The sequence below is a fragment of the Oncorhynchus mykiss genome, chromosome 21, assembly GCF_013265735.2.
Source record: "Oncorhynchus mykiss isolate Arlee chromosome 21, USDA_OmykA_1.1, whole genome shotgun sequence".
In the NCBI taxonomy this organism is placed as follows: Eukaryota; Metazoa; Chordata; class Actinopteri; order Salmoniformes; family Salmonidae; genus Oncorhynchus; species Oncorhynchus mykiss.
Window position 1 is genome coordinate 46,125,427 of NC_048585.1, and position 26,014 is coordinate 46,151,440.

The 26,014-nt window shown below is 43.9% G+C and overlaps 1 protein-coding gene across 1 annotated transcript; it reads right to left on the bottom strand.

The window, feature by feature from the left end:
• Positions 1-441: 441 nt before the first annotated feature.
• Positions 442-23,370, bottom strand: LOC110500593 (arf-GAP domain and FG repeat-containing protein 2). The gene is made up of 13 exons (XM_021578011.2): positions 22,636-23,370; positions 19,488-19,581; positions 17,979-18,094; positions 15,999-16,146; positions 11,395-11,521; positions 11,054-11,158; positions 5,016-5,234; positions 3,715-3,787; positions 3,402-3,445; positions 2,880-2,972; positions 2,517-2,636; positions 1,881-1,951; positions 442-1,432 (listed from the first exon to the last, which is right to left on the bottom strand). Exons 1-13 carry the CDS (start codon positions 22,800-22,802, stop codon positions 1,385-1,387), a joined length of 1,425 nt encoding a protein of 474 aa, XP_021433686.2. The 5' UTR covers positions 22,803-23,370; the 3' UTR covers positions 442-1,384.
• Between the last annotated feature and the right edge of the window lie 2,644 nt (positions 23,371-26,014).

Genomic DNA, 26,014 nt, shown 5'->3' on the forward strand with positions numbered 1-26,014 from the left:
GCGCGACTGGCACCTTTACTAGAAAAGGCACTTAAGTCTTTTGAATGGCTCACATACACAATCCATGTCTCAAGGCTTACAAATCCTTCTTTACCCTGTATCCTCCCTTTGTGACATCAATAAGGTATCAAAGGTATCAAAGCTTTCGCCTGGTCAGTCCATATCATGGAAAGAGCAGGTGTTCTTAATCTTTTGTACACTCAGCGTATATGCCACCTCATGGACAAGGCTAGAAAACTGTGCAACATACGCCGCCTAGTGGTTGAATTGACCTATATCAAGTTGTCAATAGGGAAGTTTTTAAATAGGCTATCCATAATTGGCTGAAAGCCAACGGAAGCAATTACTTGGGTAAATATTTGATTATCCAAATAGTTTGTTACAAGTTACATATTATGCAATATTTTCTCTCTCACACACTGAATAAAGAACTAGACACTGTTTAAAGACGCAACAAATATTTGAATTTATGAACATGGACACATCATTACAAACACTTTCTCAATATAACTCTTTCTTTTGTTTGCAAGAGATCAATTTCATCTCCATATTTTCACCCAAAATAACAAATATTTGGTCCATTACAAGGAGAAATAAAACAGTTTTGTTTTGAAAATAGCTTTTTACATTCAACAGTATCCATCTCCTCTTGAAGCCCTCCAAGCGCATGCAGCCTGAGACTGAAACACAAATGATTTACTCAAGACAAAAATGGACATAAAACGACACAAACGTGTTTTCCACATACATACACACAGCACATGGGGGGGAAAGACAGGCTTGTCTGTAATGTCCTCCTATCTACATGCATTAGGAGGATGTTATGTTAAGGCTGCCATAACCATCACTAAAGGGAAAAAAACTGCTTTGCTTGTCATCATTTTTTGCTCGTCATCATGTTCAGCTTTCATAGCCTTCTGTAACTTGATACACACTGACTGACTGGACTGGCTAGTTTCTGAAGGTCGTCTTCAGAGGTGGCTCCAAAAAGCAAGCCGAATGTGATGATTTGGCGTACTGTTTTAAGAAGGGGACTGTTGTTGCACAAAAGCGGGACATGGGAGAAACAGCGAAGTGTGTGTGTGTGTCTTGTTGATGGCACCCACTGAGCCCTGAGGTGGATTCTATTGTCATACAAACACCTTTAATATGGTCACACACACACTTGTACGCGTTATTTCAACGGATCAACATTACTGTACACACACACACACACACACACACACACACACACACACACGTAGAGGGGAGAGGAGCCTGCATGAATGTTTCCCCTCTCTCTGAAGGCGAAAATACTCTAGAGGCATTGAAATGGCAGCAGCTCCTAAAGTTCACTGGTCTTCATGTGCCCAGGGGTGGTTGGGGGGTAGCCGGGGCGCCGGTATCAGATGAAAGGGTTTCGTGACGTTCCTCTACTCGGGTAAACATTCCCCTGAGAGATGGCAAGAGAGAGGGAGGGAGAGATGGAAAGACAGGGAAAGGGTGAGGGAGATATGGAAAGAGAGAGGGTGGGAGAGATGGAAAGACAGGGAAAGGGTAAGGGAGATATGGAAAGAAAGAGGGTGGGAGAGATATGGAAAGAGGGAAAGGGTGAGGGTGGGAGAGATGGAGAGGGAGAGATAGAAAGAGAGAGGGTGAGGAGAGATGGAGAGAGAGGGATAGAAAGAGAGAGGGTGAGGAGAGATGGAGAGAGAGGGAGGGAGATGGTGAGTTCCTGCTGTACATCTACATCACCAGAAAAGCTCTCCAATGCCCTTTGAATGAATCATTAGCATAAGAATTAAGCAGCTAGCAGTCCAAATCCCCAACAAACTGGGCAAATCTATTGAAGTACACTCAATGCTTATTGTAGTGTTGCTGTAGTGTGGTGTGGTACTCACAGTGAATGGGTTCACTGACATTGGACGAGGAACTTTGGGTTGAGAGTCCGATGCAGGGAAAGAGGCAAAACCTACAAACCCAACAACACCCCAAAATCAGAGATACATTAGGATCGAAGACTAATACATCCAATACTAGTCTGACAAACATAGAACATAGAATAATTACTGGAATAGACAACACCCCTCAGACCATGGACGTTTCACTCATTCTAATTCCATGGGTTCTAACTCTATATTTGGGGACTGAGTTGGTATTATGTAAGCATGGGAGAAGACGCTGTGATCATCATTAGCAATGATGTTGGCGCCTCTTAGGGTTTGAGGAGGCCGTGTTGGTTTTGATCACAGGCCAAACCCCATACATAACAGATGACATGGTATGCTGCTGCAGCCCAGCCAGAGAACACATCCACGCAGCACTGCAGTGATGAACTGTTTTGTTTCTTGGCAAAGCATGTACTGTACTTTGTATATATATATATATATATATATATATATATATATATATATATAACACCAAATGGTAAACACTTTTTGTGTGCTCTTATCCTATACAGTTGGAGAAAATTCTCAACATTATTTTGTCGAGAATAGAAAAAAATAGCATGAGAATTATAATAGACTTATACTTGCCATTGGCTTCCTGGTTGTTGGCATGCTTGTGTGGAAATGCATTCTGGGTAGCCGGAGTTGGGAAGGTGGCGGACGGAGGGAACACTGAGGTTGGAGAGCTGACGAACCCACTGGAGTCACCTGCATAGGGAAACAGAACATAAGGGTGTTAAGTCACACACAGTACATTGAAATATTACAATAAACCAAGAATCCAGGGGTCCCGAATCTCCAATATAACTGTTTGTTAGTTATTTCTAAACTACATGAACTATTAGCTAAGGAAGACTGTCTATAAATTACTTATATACAGTTACCCCTGTTACTGTACATTCTTGACCTTTGCCCCCAGGCTGAATAAGCAGTGCTCTGCTGGCAGCTTACCTCCTGAGGTGGACCTGTTGAATGGGTTACTGGGGGACAGGGCAGGCTGCTGCTGCTGAGAGCTGGAACTGGAGTTGAACGGGTTGGGGAAGCCTGAGACATGGAGGTAGGAGACAGAGACAAGGATAGCGAGAGAGAGAGAGAGAGAGAGAGAGAGAGAGAGAGAGAGAGAGAGAGAGAGAGAGAGAGACAGAGAGAGACAATAGTTCATGGATATGTTCAAGCCTTTCAAAGTCTTTCATGAAAAATATACACCTGCATGCAGGGGCGCAACTTTCACTGGGGACGGGGGGGTGGGGGGCGTTCTGAAATTGCATTTTTGTCCCCGCCAGGTTTATCATGCGAATGTGATACAAAACAAGGCAATGGTGTGCTTTAGGACTGGTAGGCTGTCGGGTAGGCTGTTTGGAGTGTTTAACCGATAGATTAAAAAATAAAAAAAGATGTCCCCCCCCTACTTGTAAAACAAAAGTTGCGCCCCTGCCTCCATGATTGATTCATATTTTTTGTAACACTGCCTACTTGCAAATGTTTGAGATCCCGACACAGCATCCACGCCTGGAGAGCTGAAGAAAGTCGGAAAAGAAGAGGAAAGAGTTAAGACCAACTATATATTATTACATGCATGAACATTAAAAACAAGTCAATTTAATATTGCAGTTGCCTCCAGCTATGATGTCAGCCTGTCATGAATTACTAAACCAAGGGCATGCAGATATCCTGAGCAAATAAAACGATGTATTTGTACCGGGACTGGTGCACTTTAACAGACTACACTTCTTCGATGCATTAAATAGGAATGTTAAGTGTATTTGCTTGACAGTGCATTCATTACCTGGCAGGAGTGGAACTGGAGGACAGGCGGTTCCCAAATAGGGTGCTATACTGGGGTAGTCCACCGGGGGGTGCTGAAAACACACATTCAAATAAATAGACGAACCATAGACGGGTTGGTTTTCTAGGCTTAACAACAAAACTGATGCGTGCACAACTATGGGGAAAAACAGACAGGGTTGGCTTAGATTGTTGACATGTAAACTATATATTGTCTCCAAATGTTTATTGAAAACATAAATACATTTGCACAATGAGCACTTGTCCCTCAAATTCATCATTACAGTTGTTGGTTAGCTAGCTAGAACATTTTAGCCAATATTAGCATAGACATGACATGAGTCACAACACCTCAAAACAAGACATGGTATCAATAAAAAAAAGCTACAACGAGCTGAAACAAGCCACATACAATTCCCCACATGGCAGCTTCTTGTCATCGTTGCTAGCTATCAGACCTCTCTGAATCAAATTAGCCTCCTAATGTCATCAGCCACCCAGTCTACAAGCACAGGGCTCAGCTGGGGGCTAATTTGAGAGATCACATGTAATTGATTTGATTTGACATAGGGTGCAAGATTTCCACTCTCAGTGTGTGATTGGTCAAGATATAACTATTGACTGTGCAGTGTAAAAAATAAAAAAGTTCAATGCTCAATGCTATATTAATCAAAAGAAACTACACATAAATCTACCTACAGTATATTATTGCCCAGGGGAGAGATATTATGTATTGAATCATGGAAATAAAACAATGATATAAGTTCAAACATGCCTAAGGCATTGGTCCTGCACATTTATGTTCTCATTAGTTAGCAGCTAGTAGCATTGCTAAATCCAAACTGGAACATATTTCCAAGGTTGTTTTGTAACAACCCAACGGTTTAGTATTGAGTGCAGAAAACACAATGGGGTCATTCACTTAGTAAAACCTTGACATTTAGAGTAAGGCATTATGCAATGTAGCTGACAATAATCTCACTCTCTCACTCACTTAGTCACACACACACACACAAACAACTATGCCTTACTATACTTGTGAGGTATTTTGGGGGATTCAAAATCCTATATTACCTAACCCCTAAACTTTACCATAATCCTAAACCTAACCCCTAAGCCTAAAATAGCATTTTTACGAGTGAGGACCGGCAAAATGTCCTCACTTCTCTGAATTTTTTTTGGTGTACTATTCTTGTGAGGACTTCTGGTACTCACGAGTATAGTAAAATGTGTACACACACACACACACACACACACCACCCACCCCCTCCCACCCCACACACACACTCCTTCTACCCTTACCTGTAGGTCCAGGCGACGTGTCAGAGAAGACACTGTTTAGTTGGGACAGGGCAGCGTAGCGGTCCTGGTGGTTTGTGTGTGTGTTTGGGCCGGGGGCTGGGGGGGTGATGCTGAGGGCACTGTGACTCTGCTGCTGGCTGAGCCCCCCAAAATCCACACTCAGAGACTTAGGGAAGGCCCTGAAGGGGGCTAAGCCCCCCGAGGAGGACACTGTGCGACCTGAGAGGACCAAACAAAGATGGCCGAGATAAGGAAGGCTGGGGGTGAGTCCGAGATGGCACCCAATTCCCTATATAGTGCACTGCATTTGACCAGGGCCTGCAAAGTAGTGCACTATATAGGCAATAGGGTGCCATTTCAGACGCAACCCATGCATGTTTTTCCATGTGACTTGACCATCCAATAGCCTCAATAAAACAAGATAGCAAATAGAACCTCAATGGATTATTGGGGAAATCCTAGCTTTGCACAAACGTATAGCATGCTACATGTATTAGCAGCCAGGAGTTGAATGTGTTCCTAGATGGGGTCTGTCCTGGACAGAATCATAGCATACTTCTGAGCTGTGAAATACCATTGGGCCCCTGTTGAATCGGGTATTGTCCACTCTCTAAAAATGTCATGTACTGTCATGTTGTGTCTTGTCTCTGTCCTTTCCCTTCACCCTGTCTCCCTCTGCTGGTCGTTGTTAGGTTACCTTTTCTCCCCCGCTTTCCCCCAGCTGTTCCTTGTCTCCTCTAACTACCCATTCACCCCGTTTCCCACCTGTTCCCTTTTTCCCTCTGATTAGGTCCCTATATCTCTCTCTGTTTCTGTTCCTGTCCTTGTCGGATTCTTGTTAGTTGTGTTTCATGCCTGAGCCAGACTATCGTCATGTTTGCTGTAACCTTGTCCTGTCCTGTCGGAATCTGCCGGTCTATCTGAGCCTACCTATGTTTGGTTATTAAAGAAGCTCTGTTTAAGTTAGTTCGCTTTTGGGTCCTCATTCACTCACTTTAACAGAAGAATCCGACCAAGAATGGACCCAGCGACTTCGGATCCTCTCCACTCAGCCGTCGGGATCCAGGGAGCGATGCTAGGCAGACACGAGCAGGAAGTGTCTGCTGCTCGACATGCCGTTGAGACCCTGGCCACCCAAGTCTCCAACCTCACAGAACAGGTTCACCATCTCCGCCTCGATCCACCGGCCACTTCCAGGGCTTTCGAATCTCCGGAGCCCAGAATCAATAACCCGCCGTGTTACTCTGGGGAGCCCACTGAATGCCGCTCGTTCCTCACCCAGTGTGATATTGTGTTTTCTCTCCAGCCCAACACTTACTCCAGGAGCACTGCTCGTGTCGCCTACGTCATATCTCTCCTTATTGGACGGGCTCGTGAGTGGGGCACGGCAATCTGGGAGGCAAGGGCTGAGTGTACTAACCAGTATCAAGACTTTAAGGAGGAGATGATACGGGTTTTTGATCGATCTGTTTTTGGGGAGGAGGCTTCCAGGGCCCTGTCTTCCCTATGTCAAGGCAATCGATCCATAACAGACTACTCTATTGAGTTTCGCACTCTTGCTGTCTCCAGTGGCTGGAACGAGCCGGCCTTGCTCGCTCGTCTTCTGGAGGGTTTCCGCGCAGAGGTAAAGGATGAGATTATCTCCCGGGAGGTTCCTTCCAGCGTGGATTCCTTGATTGAACTCGCTATTCGCATTGAGCGACGGGTTGATCTTCGTCACCGAGCTCGTGGAAAGGAGCTCGCGCTCTCCGTCGCCTCCCTCTCCGCATCACTACCATCTTCCTCTGCCGGCTCGGGTGCTGAGCCCATGCAGCTGGGAGGTATCCGCATCTCGACTAAGGAGAGGGAACGGAGAATCACCAACCGCCTCTGTCTCTATTGCGGTTCCGCTGGTCATTTTGTCACTTCATGTCCAGTAAAAGGCCAGAGCTCGTCAGTAAGCGGAGGGCTACTGGTGAGCGCTACTACTCCTGTCTCTCCTTCAAGATCCTGCACTACCTTGTCGGTCCATCTACGCTGGACCGGTTCGTCAGCTTCCTGCAGTGCCTTAATAGACTCTGGGGCGGAGGGCTGTTTTATGGACGAGACCTGGGCTCGGGAACATGACATTCCTCTCAGACAGTTAAAGGAGCCCACGGCCTTGTTCGCCCTGGATGGTAGTCCTCTCCCCAGGATTCAGCGTGAGACGCTACCTTTAACCCTCACTGTTTCTGGTAATCATAGTGAAACCATTTCTTTTTTAATTTTTCGTTCACCTTTTACACCTGTTGTTTTGGGCCATCCCTGGCTAGTTTGTCATAATCCTTCCATTAATTGGTCTAGTAATTCTATCCTCTCCTGGAACGTCTCTTGTCATGTGAAATGTTTAATGTCTGCTATCCCTCCTGTTTCCTCTGTCTCTTCTTCACAGGAGGAGCCTGGTGATTTGACAGGGGTGCCGGAGGAATATCACGATCTGCGCACGGTGTTCAGTCGGTCCAGGGCCACCTCTCTTCCTCCACACCGGTCGTATGATTGTAGTATTGATCTCCTTCCGGGAACCACCCCCCCCCGGGGTAGACTATACTCTCTGTCGGCTCCCGAACGTAAGGCTCTCGAAGATTATTTGTCTGTAGCTCTTGACGCCGGTACCATAGTCCCCTCCTCCTCTCCCGCCGGAGCGGGGTTTTTTTTTGTCAAGAAGAAGGACGGGTCTCTGCGCCCCTGCATAGATTATCGAGGGCTGAATGACATAACAGTGAAGAATCGTTATCCGCTTCCTCTTATGTCTTCAGCCTTCGAGATCCTGCAGGGAGCCAGGTTTTTCACTAAGTTGGACCTTCGTAACGCTTACCATCTCGTGCGCATCAGGGAGGGGGACGAGTGGAAGACGGCGTTTAACACTCCGTTAGGGCACTTTGAATACCGGGTTCTTCCTTTCGGCCTCGCTAACGCTCCAGCTGTCTTTCAGGCATTAGTCAATGATGTCCTGAGAGACATGCTGAACATCTTTGTTTTCGTTTACCTTGACGATATCCTGATTTTTTTCACCGTCACTCCAGATTCATGTTCAGCACGTTCGACGTGTCCTCCAGCGCCTTTTAGAGAATTGTCTTTTTGTGAAGGCTGAGAAGTGCACTTTTCATGCCTCCTCCGTCACATTTCTCGGTTCTGTTATTTCCGCTGAAGGCATTAAGATGGATCCCGCTAAGGTCCAAGCTGTCATTGATTGGCCCGTCCCTAAGTCACGCGTCGAGCTGCAGCGCTTTCTCGGCTTCGCGAACTTCTATCGTCGTTTCATCCGTAATTTCGGTCAGGTGGCAGCTCCTCTCACAGCCCTTACTTCTGTCAAGACGTGCTTTAAGTGGTCCGTTTCCGCCCAGGGAGCTTTTGATCTCCTCAAGAATCGTTTTACATCCGCTCCTATCCTTGTTACACCTGACGTCTCTAGACAGTTCGTTGTCGAGGTTGACGCGTCAGAGGTGGGCGTGGGAGCCATCCTTTCTCAGCGCTCCCTCTCTGACGACAAGGTCCACCCATGCGCGTATTTTTCTCATCGCCTGTCGCCGTCGGAACGTAACTATGATGTGGGTAACCGCGAACTGCTCGCCATCCGGTTAGCCCTAGGCGAATGGCGACAGTGGTTGGAGGGGGCGACCGTTCCTTTTGTCGTTTGGACTGACCATAGGAACCTTGAGTACATCCGTTCTGCCAAACGACTTAATGCGCGTCAGGCACGTTGGGCGCTGTTTTTCGCTCGTTTCGAGTTCGTGATTTCTTATCGTCCGGGCTCTAAGAACACCAAGCCTGATGCTTTGTCTCGTCTCTTCAGTTCTTCAGTAGCCTCCACTGACCCCGAGGGGATTCTCCCTGAGGGGCGTGTTGTCGGGTTGACTGTCTGGGGAATTGAGAGGCAGGTAAAACAAGCGCTCACTCACACTCCGTCGCCGCGCGCTTGTCCTAGGAACCTTCTTTTCGTTCCCGTTCCTACTCGTCTGGCCGTTCTTCAGTGGGCTCACTCTGCCAAGTTAGCCGGCCACCCTGGCGTTCGGGGTACGCTTGCTTCCATTCGCCAGCGTTTTTGGTGGCCCACCCGGGAGCATGACACGCGTCGTTTCGTGGCTGCTTGTTCGGTCTGCGCGCAGACTAAGTCCGGTAACTCTCCTCCTGCCGGCCGTCTCAGGCCGCTTCCTATTCCCTCTCGACCGTGGTCTCACATCGCCTTAGATTTTGTCACCGGACTGCCTTCGTCAGCGGGGAAGACTGTTATTCTTACGGTTGTCGATAGGTTCTCTAAGGCGGCTCATTTCATTCCCCTTGCTAAGCTTCCTTCTGCTAAAGAGACGGCACAAATCATCATCGAGAATGTTTTCAGAATTCATGGCCTTCCGTCAGACGTCGTTTCGGACAGAGGTCCGCAATTCACGTCTCAATTTTGGAGGGAGTTTTGCCGTTTGATTGGGGCTTCCGTCAGTCTCTCTTCCGGCTTTCACCCCCAGTCTAACGGTCAAGCAGAACGGGCCAATCAGACTATTGGTCGCATCTTACGCAGTCTTTCTTTTCGTAACCCTGCGTCTTGGTCAGAACAGCTCCCCTGGGCAGAATACGCCCACAACTCGCTTCCTTCGTCTGCGACCGGGCTATCTCCTTTTCAGAGTAGCCTCGGGTACCAGCCTCCGCTGTTCTCATCTCAGTTCGCCGAGTCCAGCGTCCCCTCCGCTCAGGCTTTTGTCCAACGTTGCGAGCGCACCTGGAAGAGGGTCAGGTCTGCACTTTGCCGTTATAGGACGCAGACTGTGAGGGCTGCTAATAAGCGTAGAACTAAGAGTCCTAGATATTGTCGCGGTCAGAGAGTTTGGCTCTCCACTCAGAACCTTCCCCTTAAGACGGCTTCTCGCAAGTTGACCCCGCGGTTCATTGGTCCGTTCCGTATTTCTCGGGTCATTAATCCTGTCGCAGTTCGACTTCTTCTTCCGCGATACCTTCGTCGCGTCCACCCGGTCTTCCATGTCTCCTGCATCAAGCCCGTCCTTCGCGCCCCCGCTCGTCTTTCCCCCCCCCCCCCCATCCTTGTCGAGGGCGCACCCATCTACAGGGTCCGTAGAATTTTGGACATGCGTCCTCGGGGCCGTGGTCACCAGTACCTCGTAGATTGGGAGGGGTACGGTCCTGAGGAGAGGAGTTGGGTTCCCTCTCGGGACGTGCTGGACCGTGCGCTGATCGAGGATTTCCTCCGTTGCCGCCAGGTTTCCTCCTCGAGTGCGCCAGGAGGCGCTCGGTGAGTGGGGGGGTACTGTCATGTACTGTCATGTTGTGTCTTGTCTCTGTCCTTTCCCTTCACCCTGTCTCCCTCTGCTGGTCGTTGTTAGGTTACCTTTTCTCCCCCGCTTTCCCCCAGCTGTTCCTTGTCTCCTCTAACTACCCATTCACCCCGTTTCCCACCTGTTCCCTTTTTCCCTCTGATTAGGTCCCTATATCTCTCTCTGTTTCTGTTCCTGTCCTTGTCGGATTCTTGTTAGTTGTGTTTCATGCCTGAGCCAGACTATCGTCATGTTTGCTGTAACCTTGTCCTGTCCTGTCGGAATCTGCCGGTCTATCTGAGCCTACCTATGTTTGGTTATTAAAGAAGCTCTGTTTAAGTTAGTTCGCTTTTGGGTCCTCATTCACTCACCCTAACAAAAAAATAGTTTTATTCGTGTTATTTCTCTCTTTCTATCTATCTCAGGGTACAGTGTGTCTCTGCTTGACCTGGCCAGTTCTCCGATTGGAAACTTTGAAGGGAGAAACGGACTAATCAGAATTAATAGCAGAAGGGTACAGGACTACTGGCGAGTATGCACTCCCACCAAGGCTATATTCTTCTGTTTTGTTCTATACCTCTGAATAAACGTTCAGGACACAATCAATTGCTGTACGGGTTAGTGCCATACCTGCCTAGTTAAATAAAGGTACAAAAAAAAACTAAAGTGAAGTTGTTTTTGGAAGTGCTACTGGCTAACGAGGTAAAAGTTGAGAGAGAAAAGGAGAGATATTTAAGTAGAGGAGGGTGTGGTCTTTACCTGAGGGTCGAGGGAGGGCAGGAAAGGAGGGGGCGTGGCTATGGGGTCCCATCGTTGAAGACAGAGAGCCTGGACGTTGTCTCTCTATACCTCTCAGTAGAGACTCTGAGAGCGAGAGAGAGAGGGTGAGAGAGAGTGAGTGAGCGACATACAGAGAGAGAGAGAGAGAGAGCGGTAGAGAGAAGGACAGAGAGATTGGCAAGGAGAGAAACAGAAAGAAAGAGAAAGAAACAGACATAACGATAGAGAGAGGTGGAAAGAGAAAGAAGAAACAGGCATCAAACAATGTTGCCTCAGGTTCCATTACTCACGGTACCAAAAAAGAATGTGAACAGTTCTACCTTTCATTGAGGGGTCTCTAAAGCTCTGGGAGCGCGAGGGAGCACGGGCGGTAAACACATCAGCCCTCATGTCCGCAGGGGAGATGGTGGGGACTCTGTCCCCCCAGGACGAGAGCTGGGACTGGGACTGGAGGAGAGGGGAGACGGGGGGCAAACAGTGGGTGGATGTATTTCTCCTCTGTGTTACATTATCCTCATTTAACCCTTCATCTGTTATTCACCCCTTTATCTTTGCTGTGAAGATGACCTGGAGTGGGTTCTCTTTGGTCATCTGTCTCTGTCTCTCTGTGTCATTGGATCTCTGTCGGTACAGTATTCAGTTACAGTATTCACCTCTCTCTAACTCTATTACTCTTCTCCACAGTAACGCTTCTAACTCTATTACTCTTCTACACAGTAACACCTCTCACTCTATTAGTCTTCTCCACAGTAACACCTCTAACTCTATTAGTCTTCTCCACAGTAACACTTCTAACTCTATTACTCTTCTCCACAGTAACACCTCTCACTAACTCTATTAGTCTTCTCCACAGTAACACCTCTCACTAACTCTATTACTCTTCTCCACAGTAACACCTCTCATTAACTCTATTAGTCTTCTCCACAGTAACACCTCTAACTCTATTACTCTTCTCCACAGTAACACCTCTCACTAACTCTATTAGTCTTCTCCACAGTAACACCTCTCACTAACTCTATTACTCTTCTCCACAGTAACACCTCTCATTAACTCTATTACTCTTCTCCACAGTAACACTTCTAACTCTATTAGTCTTCTCCACAGTAACACTTCTAACTCTATTACTCTTCTCCACAGTAACACCTCTCACTAACTCTATTACTCTTCTCCACAGTAACACCTCTAACTCTATTACTCTTCTCCACAGTAACACCTCTCACTCTATTACTCTTCTCCACAGTAACACTTCTAACTCTATTAGTCTTCTCCACAGTAACACCTCTCACTAACTCTATTACTCTTCTCCACAGTAACACCTCTCACTAACTCTATTAGTCTTCTCCACAGTAACACCTCTCACTAACTCTATTACTCTTCTCCACAGTAACACCTCTCACTAACTCTATTACTCTTCTCCACAGTAACACATCTCACTCTATTAGTCTTCTCCACAGTAACACTTCTAACTCTATTAGTCTTCTCCACAGTAACACCTCTCACTAACTCTATTACTCTTCTCCACAGTAACACCTCTCACTAACTCTATTAGTCTTCTCCACAGTAACACTTCTAACTCTATTACTCTTCTCCACAGTAACACCTCTAACTCTATTACTCTTCTCCACAGTAACACTTCTAACTCTATTACTCTTATCCACAGTAACACTTCTAACTCTATTAGTCTTCTCCACAGTAACACCTCTAACTCTATTACTCTTCTCCACAGTAACACTTCTAACTCTATTACTCTTCTCCACAGTAACACCTCTAACTATTAGTCTTCTCCACAGTAACACCTCTAACTCTATTACTCTTCTCCACAGTAACACCTCTAACTCTATTAGTCTTCTCCACAGTAACACTTCTAACTCTATTAGTCTTCTCCACAGTAACACCTCTCACTAACTCTTTTACTCTTCTCCACAGTAACACCTCTCACTAACTCTATTACTCTTCTCCACAGTAACACTTCTAACTCTATTACTCTTCTCCACAGTAACACCTCTCACTAACTCTATTAGTCTTCTCCACAGTAACACCTCTCACAAACTCTATTACTCTTCTCCACAGTAACACATCTCACTCTATTAGTCTTCTCCACAGTAACACCTCTAACTCTATTAGTCTTCTCCACAGTAACACCTCTCACTAACTCTATTACTCTTCTCCACAGTAACACCTCTCACTAACTCTATTACTCTTCTCCACAGTAACACCTCTCACTCTATTAGTCTTCTCCACAGTAACACCTCTAACTCTATTAGTCTTCTCCACAGTAACACCTCTCACTAACTCTATTACTCTTCTCCACAGTAACACCTCTCACTAACTCTATTACTCTTCTCCACAGTAACACCTCTCACTAACTCTATTACTCTTCTCCACAGTAACACCTCTCACTCTATTAGTCTTCTCCACAGTAACACCTCTCACTCTATTAGTCTTCTCCACAGTAACACCTCTAACTCTATTACTCTTCTCCACAGTAACACTTCTAACTCTATTAGTCTTCTCCACAGTAACACCTCTAACTCTATTACTCTTCTCCACAGTAACACTTCTAACTCTATTAGTCTTCTCCACAGTAACACCTCCAACTCTATTACTCTTCTCCACAGTAACACTTCTAACTCTATTACTCTTCTCCACAGTAACACCTCTAACTATTAGTCTTCTCCACAGTAACACCTCTCACTCTATTAGTCTTCTCCACAGTAACACCTCTAACTCTATTAGTCTTCTCCACAGTAACACCTCTCACTAACTCTATTACTCTTCTCCACAGTAACACCTCTCACTAACTCTATTACTCTTCTCCACAGTAACACCTCTCACTAACTCTATTACTCTTCTCCACAGTAACACCTCTCACTCTATTAGTCTTCTCCACAGTAACACCTCTCACTCTATTAGTCTTCTCCACAGTAACACCTCTAACTCTATTAGTCTTCTCCACAGTAACACCTCTAACTCTATTACTCTTCTCCACAGTAACACTTCTAACTCTATTAGTCTTCTCCACAGTAACACCTCTAACTCTATTACTCTTCTCCACAGTAACACTTCTAACTCTATTAGTCTTCTCCACAGTAACACCTCTAACTCTATTACTCTTCTCCACAGTAACACTTCTAACTATTACTCTTCTCCACAGTAACACCTCTAACTATTAGTCTTCTCCACAGTAACACTTCTAACTCTATTACTCTTCTCCACAGTAACACCTCTCACTCTATTAGTCTTCTCCACAGTAACACTTCTAACTCTATTACTCTTCTCCACAGTAACACCTCTCACTAACTCTATTAGTCTTCTCCACAGTGACACCCCTCACTAACTCTATTACTCTTCTCCACAGTAACACCTCTCACTCTATTAGTCTTCTCCACAGTAACACCTCTAACTCTATTAGTCTTCTTCACAGTAACACCTCTCACTAACTCTATTACTCTTCTCCACAGTAACACTTCTAACTCTATTACTCTTCTCCACAGTAACACCTCTCACTAACTCTATTAGTCTTCTTCACAGTAACACCTCTAACTCTATTACTCTTCTCCACAGTAACACCTCTAACTAACTCTATTACTCTTCTCCACAGTAACACTTCTAACTCTTTTACTCTTCTCCACAGTAACACCTCTCACTAACTCTATTACTCTTCTCCACAGTAACACTTCTAACTCTATTACTCTTCTCCACAGTAACACCTCTCACTAACTCTATTACTCTTCTCCACAGTAACACCTCTCACTAACTCTATTAGTCTTCTCCACAGTAACACCTCTCATTAACTCTATTACTCTTCTCCACAGTAACACCTCTCACTCTATTACTCTTCTCCACAGTAACACCTCTCACTAACTCTATTAGTCTTCTCCACAGTAACACATCTAACTCTATTACTCTTCTCCACAGTAACACATCTAACTCTATTAGTCTTCTCCACAGTAACACATCTAACTCTATTAGTCTTCTCCACAGTAACACATCTAACTCTATTACTCTTCTCCACAGTAACACCTCTCACTAACTCTATTACTCTTCTCCACAGTAACACCTCTCACTCTATTAGTCTTCTCCACAGTAACACCTCTAACTCTATTACTCTTCTCCACAGTAACACCTCTCACTCTATTAGTCTTCTCCACAGTAACACTTCTAACTCTATTAGTCTTCTCCACAGTAACACCTCTAACTCTATTAGTCTTCTCCACAGTAACACATCTAACTCTATTAGTCTTCTCCACAGTAACACATCTAACTCTATTACTCTTCTCCACAGTAACACCTCTCACTAACTCTATTACTCTTCTCCACAGTAACACCTCTCACTAACTCTATTACTCTTCTCCACAGTAACACCTCTCACTCTATTAGTCTTCTCCACAGTAACACCTCTAACTCTATTAGTCTTCTCCACAGTAACACTTCTAACTCTATTACTCTTCTCCACAGTAACACTTCTAACTCTATTAGTCTTCTCCACAGTAACACCTCTCATTAACTCTATTACTCTTCTCCACAGTAACACCTCTAACTATTAGTCTTCTCCACAGTAACACTTCTAACTCTATTACTCTTCTCCACAGTAACACTTCTAACTCTATTAGTCTTCTCCACAGTAACACCTCTCATTAACTCTATTACTCTTCTCCACAGTAACACCTCTAACTATTAGTCTTCTCCACAGTAACACTTCTAACTCTATTACTCTTCTCCACAGTAACACCTCTCTCTCTCTCTCTTGCTTTCTATCTCTTTCTCCACTTCTTTTTCCTCTCTCTCCCTCCATCTCTTCACTCTTTCTCTCCCCCCTTTCCTCTTTACTTTCTCCTTCAATTTAATAAAGCTTTATATCCATGAAATATCCCTCTGCCTCTATCACATCTCCTCAATCCATCGGAGGAGTTATGTATCTCACCAGTGTGCGTACGGGTCTGGCGGAGGGGGGCATGGCGTGGGATGGGGCCTGGGCGGGCGGGGGGCCGTGAGAGGAGGGTAAGGCCTGCACCCCCGGCGGGCTCCAGGGTCCCTCCACCTCCCTCCGGCTCTTGTTCTTCGAAAAATGCCTGAAAAATAGTTCCATGTTGCTGTGACTACATTTGAAGAAGAGATTTTATTTCAATGAGACTAAACTAAATAAAAAATCATTTTCCCAATGTAAGTAAATATATTGTGCTAAAAATAATTTGAATGGACATTTAACACATTGAACTCAGTGTACAACTTTGAGTTGGGATGAGTTTGAAATAGGTGGTACGTCTGACATACACAGTTGACGTCAGAAGTTTACATACACTAATGTTGGAGTCATTAAAACTCGTTTTTCAACGCCTCTACAGATTTCCTGTTAACAAACTATAGGTTTCGCAAGTCGGTTCGGACATCTACTTTGTGCATGACACAAGTAATTTTTTAAACAATTGTTTACAGACAGATTATTTCACTTATAATTCACTGTATCACGATTCCATGGAGTCAGAAGTTTAAATACACTAAGTTGACTGTGCCTTTAAACAGCTTGGAAAATTCCAGAAAATGATGTCATGGCTTTAGAAGCTTCTGATAGGCTAATTGACATTATTTGAGTCAATTGGAGGCATACCTGTGGATGTATTTCAAGGCCTACCTTCAAACTCAGTGCCTCTTTGCTTGACATCATGGGAAAATCAAAAGAAATCAGCCACGACCTGAGAGAAAAAAAAGTAGACCTCCACAAGTCTGGTTCATCCTTGGGAGCAATTTCCAAACGTCTGAAGGTACCACGTTCACCTTTACAAACAATAGTACGCAAGTATAAACACCATGGGACCACGCAGCCGTCATACCGCTCAGGAAGGAGACGCGTTCTGTCTCCTAGAGATGAACGTACATTGGTGCGAAAAGTGCAAATCCATCCCAGACCAACAGCAAAGGACCTTGTGAAGATGCTGGAGGACACAGGTACAAAAGTATCTATATCAACAGAAAATTGAGTCCTATATCAACATAACCTGAAAGGCTGCTCTGCAAGGAAGGAGCCTCTGCTCCAAAACCGCCATAGAAAAGCCAGACTACGCTTTGCAACTGCACATGGAGAAATATCCTCTGGTCTGATGAAACAAAAATGGAACTGTTTGGCCATAACGACCATTGTTATGTTTGGAGGAAAAAGGGGGATGCTTGCAAACTGAAGACCACCATCCCAACCGTGAAGCACAGGGGTGGCAGCATCATGTTGTGGGTTTGCTTTGCTGCAGGAGGGACTGGTGCACTTCACAAAATAGATGGCATCATGAGGAAGGAAAATTATGTGGATATATTGAAGGAACATCTCAAGACATCAGTCAGGAAGTTAAAGCTTGGTCTCAAATGGGTCTTTGGCATACTTCCAAAGTTGTGGCAAAATGGCTTGAGGACAACAAAGTCGAGGTATTGGAGTGGCCATCACAAAGCCCTGACCGCAATCCTATAGAATATTTGTGGGCAGAACTGAAAAAGCGTGTGCAAGCAAGGAGGCCTTCAAACCTGACTCAGTTACACTGGCTCTGTCAGGAGGAATGGGCCAAAACTTATTGTGGGAAGCTTGTGGAAGGCTACCCAAAACGTTTGACCCAAGTTAACCAATTCAAAGGCAATGCTACCAAATACTAATTGAGTGTATGTAAACTTCTGACCCACTGGGAATGTGTTAAAAGAAATAAAAGATGAAAGAAATAATTCGCTCTACTAGTATTCTGACATTTCACATCCTTAAAATAAAGTGGTGATCCTAACTGACCTAAGACAGGGAAATTTTACTAGGATTAAATGTCAGGAGTTGTGAAAAACTGAGTTTAAATGTATTTGGCTAAGGTTTATGTAAACTTCCGACTTCAACTGTAGATATCTTTATGGAGATATCTTTATTGATTTTTTTCACCATTTCTTCTTCTCGTATTTGTCCTGGAGGAACTCCTTGAGCTTCTGTGAGTCCCTTGTGTTGAAGCATGCATCTGTATTTGGCTCAAAGACACACAGCCAGGTCCTCCTCCCCACCTACACACGTTCAGAGCCGCAGACAAACGTACGTGCGCACAGAAAAACACAAACACACAAATAATGATGCAGAACATCAACAATAGGCACCACACATACACACACAGTCTTGTACAACTAACCTTGTGGGGACACCCAATTCAGTCCCATTCAAAATCCTATTTTCCCTAAAATCCTAAACCTAATCCTGAATCTCACCCTAACCAGCACCCTTACCCTAACCTTAAACCGGAAACCTAACTTTAACCCTAAACCTAACCCTAGCTCCTAACCCTAAAACTAACCCTAGCTCCTAACTCTAACCTGAAACCTAATTCTATCCCTACCACTAATTCTATCCTTAACCCTAAACGCCCTAGAAATAGCATTTGACCTTGTGGGGACCAACAAAATGTCCCCAGTTGGTCCAATCTTCGTTTGTTTACTATTCTTGTGGGGACTTCTGTACCCCACAAATGTAGTTAACATTTCTGTACACACACACACCAAATTAATCATGTAGAAAATGAACAATAGACACATCTGCCTACCAACACATTAGTTAACATGCTAGAGTCACATGCTCTGATCGACACTACTGTAGCTCACTGACTAATTATGAATCACCAACATCAACACATTAATCTAACCAAATCGGACTATCCAGACTTTTCTACCTGATATCTGTGCAATGAATCAGACACTCATGCACACATGAACTCATTTCTAACTAAATTGTATTATTGTGTGCAAATGTAAAGTTTGATCCCTTTCACTGCAGACACGCTCTCTCACCTCACACACACACACACACTCTCGCTTTCTCTCACACACACACAGTGATGAGGTGGTTTGTGTGTACGGTAACTGCGATGTTCGATCCGATTCACTGCACAAATTGGGCAGAGAACCTACATCCCTCCAGAAAAAGCCTGTAACCACCAAACAGTGCTACACTCTATTGGTGTGACTGGTACAAGAGAGGGAAGCATCAAGCATCCTCTTCTATCTCATAAAGATGGATGAGATTTTAGCTGGGCCTTATTTAGTCTAGTTCACATTAAAAAACTATTCCTTACACAGAGATAGATTCATCCATCTCATGTGGCCTCAATCCCTCTCCTGGTGGCGGACTCGGCCCAAGGATGTACATTTATCATTTATGATATCTATTTATAATATCTATATAATCTATTCTTGCTCTATTCATCCTGGGACATGTATATATTTAATACTGAATGTTAGGAGTCTAAGTATGCCTCTTGTTCGTGTTTTGTTCACCTTTTCCTGCTGTTGAAATCTTGAAGTATCCAGCTAAGATTTGAACATTATGCCCAGAATTGAAATGAGGTGGGTGAAATACAGGTGTAATACTGTTAAGTCCCACCTAGAAGCCCACCTGACTGTCACTCACCTCATTGCCATGGTTTTGCAGAAACTCCACTTCCTGTTGGGAGAAGGTTGTCATGGAGATAGACTTGACTCTGTGGGGAGGGTTGAGTCCTCTCCTGAGAGAAGAGAGAGATTGGAAAAAGAGAAACCGATAAAAGATATATGTAAGATATGTGAAAGGGGGCACTCCACATTTATAACAACATAAATCGCTAAAGACGAACAATTGTGATACAGCATTTAAAAGAGGAAAGGGCTGTAGAGGGTATTTCAATTGTTCAAACAAATGGATGCAATGACAGGTGACTGTGAGAAAAAGTGAAAATGAATTGTTACGGTGAAAATTGCCATAGTGAAAATGTATACAGTGTAGAGAAGGCTGACACAACAGTACATAATATTGTGCTCATTCACTGTTCTTTGGAGTGAGACAGCCTGTCCAAGACTCTAAACCTGTGCTGAAATCTCACCGCTGCGAATTAGTGAAACCTTGCGAAATGTCCCTCAACCACAGCCTATAATCTGTTGGGGATCTGAGCTATGTTCTGCATGCAGAACACAATACATGAGCCGGAAGAGAATGCCAAACCTGGAGCCATGCCGAAATGAAACCTAACACGAGCGCGACTACGGGCTCGCCTGAAAATGATGTAGTAGTCTGATTAACTGTAGCATAGGACACCAAGGGGAGGAAGAGACACATGTTACAGTTTCTTGTCAATACTCAAATGTAACAGCAGCATCCTAAAATTGAATCTGCAGATGCAACATACTGGTTAATCATTCTCTGCATGCACAGCCTGGTCTCATAGACCTGACGTAACATAGTAATCAAATCAGATCACATTTTATTGGTCGCATACACATATTTAACAGATCACAGGTGTAGCGCGGATGTAGCGGGTGCTTATGTTCCTAGCTCCAACAGTGCAGTAATACCTGACAATACAAGAATTTAAGAATTCTAGTACAGTTAAATAGTTGCAACACACACTGACCAAAAAGTTATTTTGTTGGCATTTACGTATGTCCCCATTACCAGTAAAACAAAATCAAAACCTAATTCTTTCACTTACTTGCTGTTTCGTTGTACATTTTTTCAGTCTCAACCAGGATTTCATCATACATGTCAAGCAGTGAAGTTTCAGCTCAGTCTGTCCGTGGCCTCTCTTCCTCGGTGCGCACTGTCACTGTGTCTGTTTACATCTTGTCCAGCTGTGTCTAACATTTCACGTAAACCCTGTTTCTTGTCTGCATCGAAGTAGCGGTCCTTGTACCTAGCATCGAGCATGGTGGCGGCAAATTAGAGGCTCAGAGAGAATGCCACCGAATCGCCTGTTCACAGCCTCTAGTAGAGTACTTTTCCAAGTTAAGCGACGGTCTGTGTTGGCATTTTTGTTGAGCAGGCATTTCAATGCCATGACAGGGTATCACATCAGCTGCAGACGCAGTTGAGCTTATTTCTCGAGTCAGTTGTTCGAATGGAGCAAGGAGTGTTCCTGTTTCCAAGTTTCAAACATGTTCTCAAATGCCATTGAAATGGCAGCAGTGGTATGAGAACCAGGGCATTCTTGAGCATGCAATACGGCTTTCCTCAGTACGAAATCCTCATGGACCCACTGTGCTGTCAGACTCATAATGCTCATGGGGCTGACATCGCTGGTCCAAATATCAGTTGTGAAGCTAATAGCAGTGACACCCATAGCAAGTAGCTCATGGATGTGAGTTTCAACAATACTGTGTAACTCCGGTAGGCCAACATCTGAAAAGTAGTGCCTACTTGGTAGTGTGCACCGGTGCTCGACCAGTCTGCGAAAGCCAACATCATCTACGACAGAGAACGGTTGGTTGTCAAGGGTAATTCATTCCATTATCTTGGCATTAATGGATTTCGCCTTTGAGTTGCCTCACTGAAATGTTCTTGCTCTTTCAAATGACTGCTCGACTTGTTGACTGCGCTATCCACAGAGCAGACATTGTGGGCTAGGTTAGGAATGCTGTGTAGCACGTGTAGAGCTACATTTTTCGTGGCGTCATTACGCCATCTACCTATGTCAGATAGGTATGCACGTCAGCTTTGACATCGGTTATGCACGGTTATGCACATTTTTACTAATATCGGCCAATTCCGATATGCTTACCGAAATATTGTGCATTCCTACTGGAGATAGAAGTTGTTTTTCAGTCTCGGTCCCAGATTTGATGCACCTGTACTATCTCCGCCTTCTAGATGGTAGCGGGTTGATCAGGCTGTGGCCCGGGTGGCTGAGGTCCTTGATGATCTTCTTGGCCTCCCTGTGACATCGGGTGCTGTAGATGTCCTGGAGGGCAGGCAGTGTGCACCCGGTGCAGTGTGCCCCCGGTGACACTCAAATTATGTTACGATTGGTATGGTTACATAAGACAGAAGGTTAATTAAGGAAAACTATTAAGTTGGGTGATTGGTCGGGGTGGATGGGTGGGCGTATACTGGGAACTTCTATCAACCCAAAAGTTGTTTGTGGAAATCTCATCACGGCCAACTTTAGCGTTTTATCTAATTAGCAACTTTGCAACTACTTACTACTTTTTAGCTAATTTGTAACTACTTAGCATGTTAGCTAACACCTATCTCTGCCCTTTAACTTAAGTCCTAACCCTAACCTTAACCTCTAACCCAGCATTTCTCAAACTCTGTACTCAGGACCCCAAGGGGTTGATGTTTTGGTTATTGCCCGAACACTACACAGCTTGATGATTAATTGATTATTTGATTCATCTGCATAGTGCTAGTGCAAAAAAAAATAAACGTGCACCCATTGGGGTCCCGAGGACCGAGTTTGGGAAACCCTGCCCTAAACCCTAGCCTAACTAACATTTGCAGCCTAGCTAACATTAGCGATAGCCACAACAAATTGGAATTCGTAACATATAATTTGTTTTGCAAATTGGTAACTTATTGTAGAAATTGCAATTCCTAACATATCATACACATGGATAATGGACACACACAAATGAACACCATTCTCATTGGAGAATCCCAAATGTACATTTACTATGTTACGTCTACCCATGAGTCCGAGTTGGCATGCAATGGGCTTAGTTTTATAGTTTTATTATAATTGTAGGCATAAGTAGCCTAATAGCCTATGCGCAATATGCATGTTATAGAAGAAGCTATCCATACTTACAGCATTCCAGAGCACGACGTGCAAACGAAGCAGCCCACGGTGATATCGATGTAAGTCACCCCGGGTTGACTGCACTCGAAGCAGTGTTTGTTTACTCCAGCCTGGGCCAACTCCCGGACCTTGCGGGCGCATATCTCTTGGTTGTCCCGATGTTTTCGGTTCGACATGGTGCTGTCTCGGCCCGCTCTCCCCGCCTTTGGTCTGGCACAGACGACAGGCTCGTAGTGGTGAGCCGCTTACCACTGGCCCTCCGCTATCCTCCCTGATTTCTCGCTTCGTTTACAGTATATGTTACTCACACCCGCATTATTTATGCAGCTCGCATTAACGTGATTTGAGACCGATATTACATGTTTGAGTCAGGCTATTTCGTGTCTTTAGCAGAAGAAGTCAGAGGAGATCTTGTCATACAGTCAAACAGTTTTACTACGTCGTTATTTATTTATTAATAGCTGCGGTATTCTCTTCGGCAGTGGTGAAATAAATATGTCTCGCTCTAAATATCTCTCTCCGCTCTCTGCTCGCCATACGAAGACGCATCGCTTTGGAATGGTGACAGATTTTTGGAACCCAGATTGCCAGCTAAGGAAAGGACAGAGGATCACACATAGCATAGAGCAGTAAATAAAATAACCAACAGGGAAGAGAAAAAATAAACCATTATAATTACGAAATTATATTCTATATAACTAGATTATTTTATGAGAGTTGTCTGATGTGAGTTTATTTTCACAGTAACAGCAACACACATTTAATGCCTGTCATGGGGAGACTATATCACGCCCATTGCATTATGACGTCTGAAATGAAAAAAATGTTTAAGCTGTCTTGAATTTGTTAACTCTTCACATCGATTTCTGATAAAACCCTATCCATTTAGAACAGTAAATATATGATAGGTTACTATACAGGTGCCAAAGGGTTTACGCACGCGTCATTACGCACATGTAGTAATTAAACAGATTCAAGATAGATAGCCTACGCAAAGTAAATCCCTCCTTCACACTTGAGATTGGTTTCAGATTTTACACTCAGAGCATATCAGCCAGTGCATGTAATGTAATGATGTCTTTTGGTTACAAACGAGAGCCATGTGCAGGCAGGTCAGGTGGTATGGGCCTGGGTGAGTCCCTGCAGCAATTGTTACACACCTGTCATTTGATCATACAAGCTTTTCTGATGGCGGTGTAGGATGTAAACATTGTAGGCATGCATGCATACTATCTAGCAGCTTTTCAGTGTGTGTGTGTGTGTGTGTAGTCTATGTGTGTGTCTGTATTCATGTACCTGTGTGTTGCGCCATGCAGAGAGACATAAATTATGGACCTAGATCATCAGCCACTGTAATGATAGGTCTGTGTAGGCCACTCAACCACAGACTAGCTACTGTGGCATGCAGACCTCTCTGGTTACATATAACTGTATGTTGTGTTGAGGTAGAGCTAATCTCGTGTTGCTCAAGGACATGTAGACTTGTTAATATTCTGTTTTGAAATAGCTGTGTTGGTGTTAATTGGATGGTTTCTTGCCTCAGCAAGACAAAGTACAAGTATCTTCATTAATTGCAAGAGGTTGCCAAACAAAAATACACACCCTAACCACCCAAATTGTACCTCTTTCTAAACATTGGTATGGGATTAAGGGAGTATATGGCCCTTACCAAGCATAATTATCTCACATAAAAACCTATTGACCAAACTACATTCACTCTCACTAGACGAATAAATCACAAATTGTCTGGTTATTGGGAATACACATAAAAGACTGAACCATTGGGAAGAAATATTTTGTAATGTTACCTGTTTGTTTGTTTTTAATTCTTAAAACTGCATTGTTGGTTAAGGGCTTGTAAGTAATCATTTAACTGTAAGGTCTACTACACCTGTTATATTTGGCTCGTGACAAATAACATTTGATTTGATTTGTAACGTTCCCCTGATGTTTGTTTTCAACATACAGCGTTTTCAACTTACATATTTGACATTGTGCATGTTCATTTATACAGTAATTATTATTCAACTTGTCCTCACCTGGGATTTGAACAACCTCTTGATTAAAGAGTAACATAAAAAAAAAAAAATATGCCCCAACAACATGAGACAACTATGTTTTTTTTCTTCTGAAATAAGTAAATCAAATCTATGATGAGAGAATAGTTAGATAAATTGATAAATGACACAGATATGGTGGTGTAGTGCGGAATGTTGTGAACCAAGAGTTTGTGAGTTCAAATCCCATGTGAAGACATGTTGATTCCATATGTGTTATTTTATAGTTGTCATGTCTTGACTATTATTTTACAATGTAGAAAATAGTACAAATTAAGAAAAACCCTTGAATGAGTAGGTGTGTCCAAACTTTTGACTGTTACTGTATGTCAATTGAAAAAGTGTGTGTTAAAAGCACTGTGTGAGTGTGTCCCTAACCAAAACCTCCAGGGGACCATGACAGAACGTCCTGTTTTAAACGTCAATTGGACACAGGAATGTTCTTGCAATGTTTCCATGAATCGTGTCTAGAACATTCTTATCTGAGAACATGGCAACCATGTTCTGTGTATGTTTGGTGTGACGTTGATGGAATAATCTCCTAACCCCCAGAAAACTGAACACTGGAATATTCCTACTCCTATGAAAACATTAGGTAATGACTTAATGAGACTTTTAAGGGAATGTTCTCCACAGTTGTGGAAACGTTTATTTTTAGCTGGGTTTTATGTAATGGAGCACTGGTGGGAGCTAAAAGTAGACCTACATTTGCTCCAAATATATTCCTATAGCTCTTCAGCCTCCACATAAATTGTGATCTAGTTGTGATATCAACATAAAAGCCATATGGACATATGTGGTATTTTATGAGTTGTATATGCAAATTTAGCATACGCAGCCGATAGTGGGCGCTACATCTTCTATGATTGATGTGCATTCTCAGTTGTGTCCCGGCTCATACATAAAGCAAACTAGAATAATATGTGTACTGTTTTAATAACACACAATATTCCAACACCATTTTCTGACAATTTAGGATGTTGCACACCGTGATCCGCCAAGGTTGTGCAACAGGCTAAATTGTCCGAAAATTGTGCTTTATTAAACAGTAGGCCTAAACATATTCTTGTTTTTTCCCCCCGCCGGCACGAATGTTTTAAGCAGCTTTTTTAAGCAGTAAAATTATATATTTGCAGCCTGAATAGAGGATACTTAATTTAGCCGGTAGACGGGCACCCACTATCGGCTGCCTAGGCTAACTATGAATACGACTAAAAATGTATGCAACCACATGGTTATAATCAGTGCCTCTTAGAATGAATGTAAGCCTAATATTCGACTTATTTTAACTCCAAAATAGCCATTTCTAGCCTATTTAATCATATTCCCTT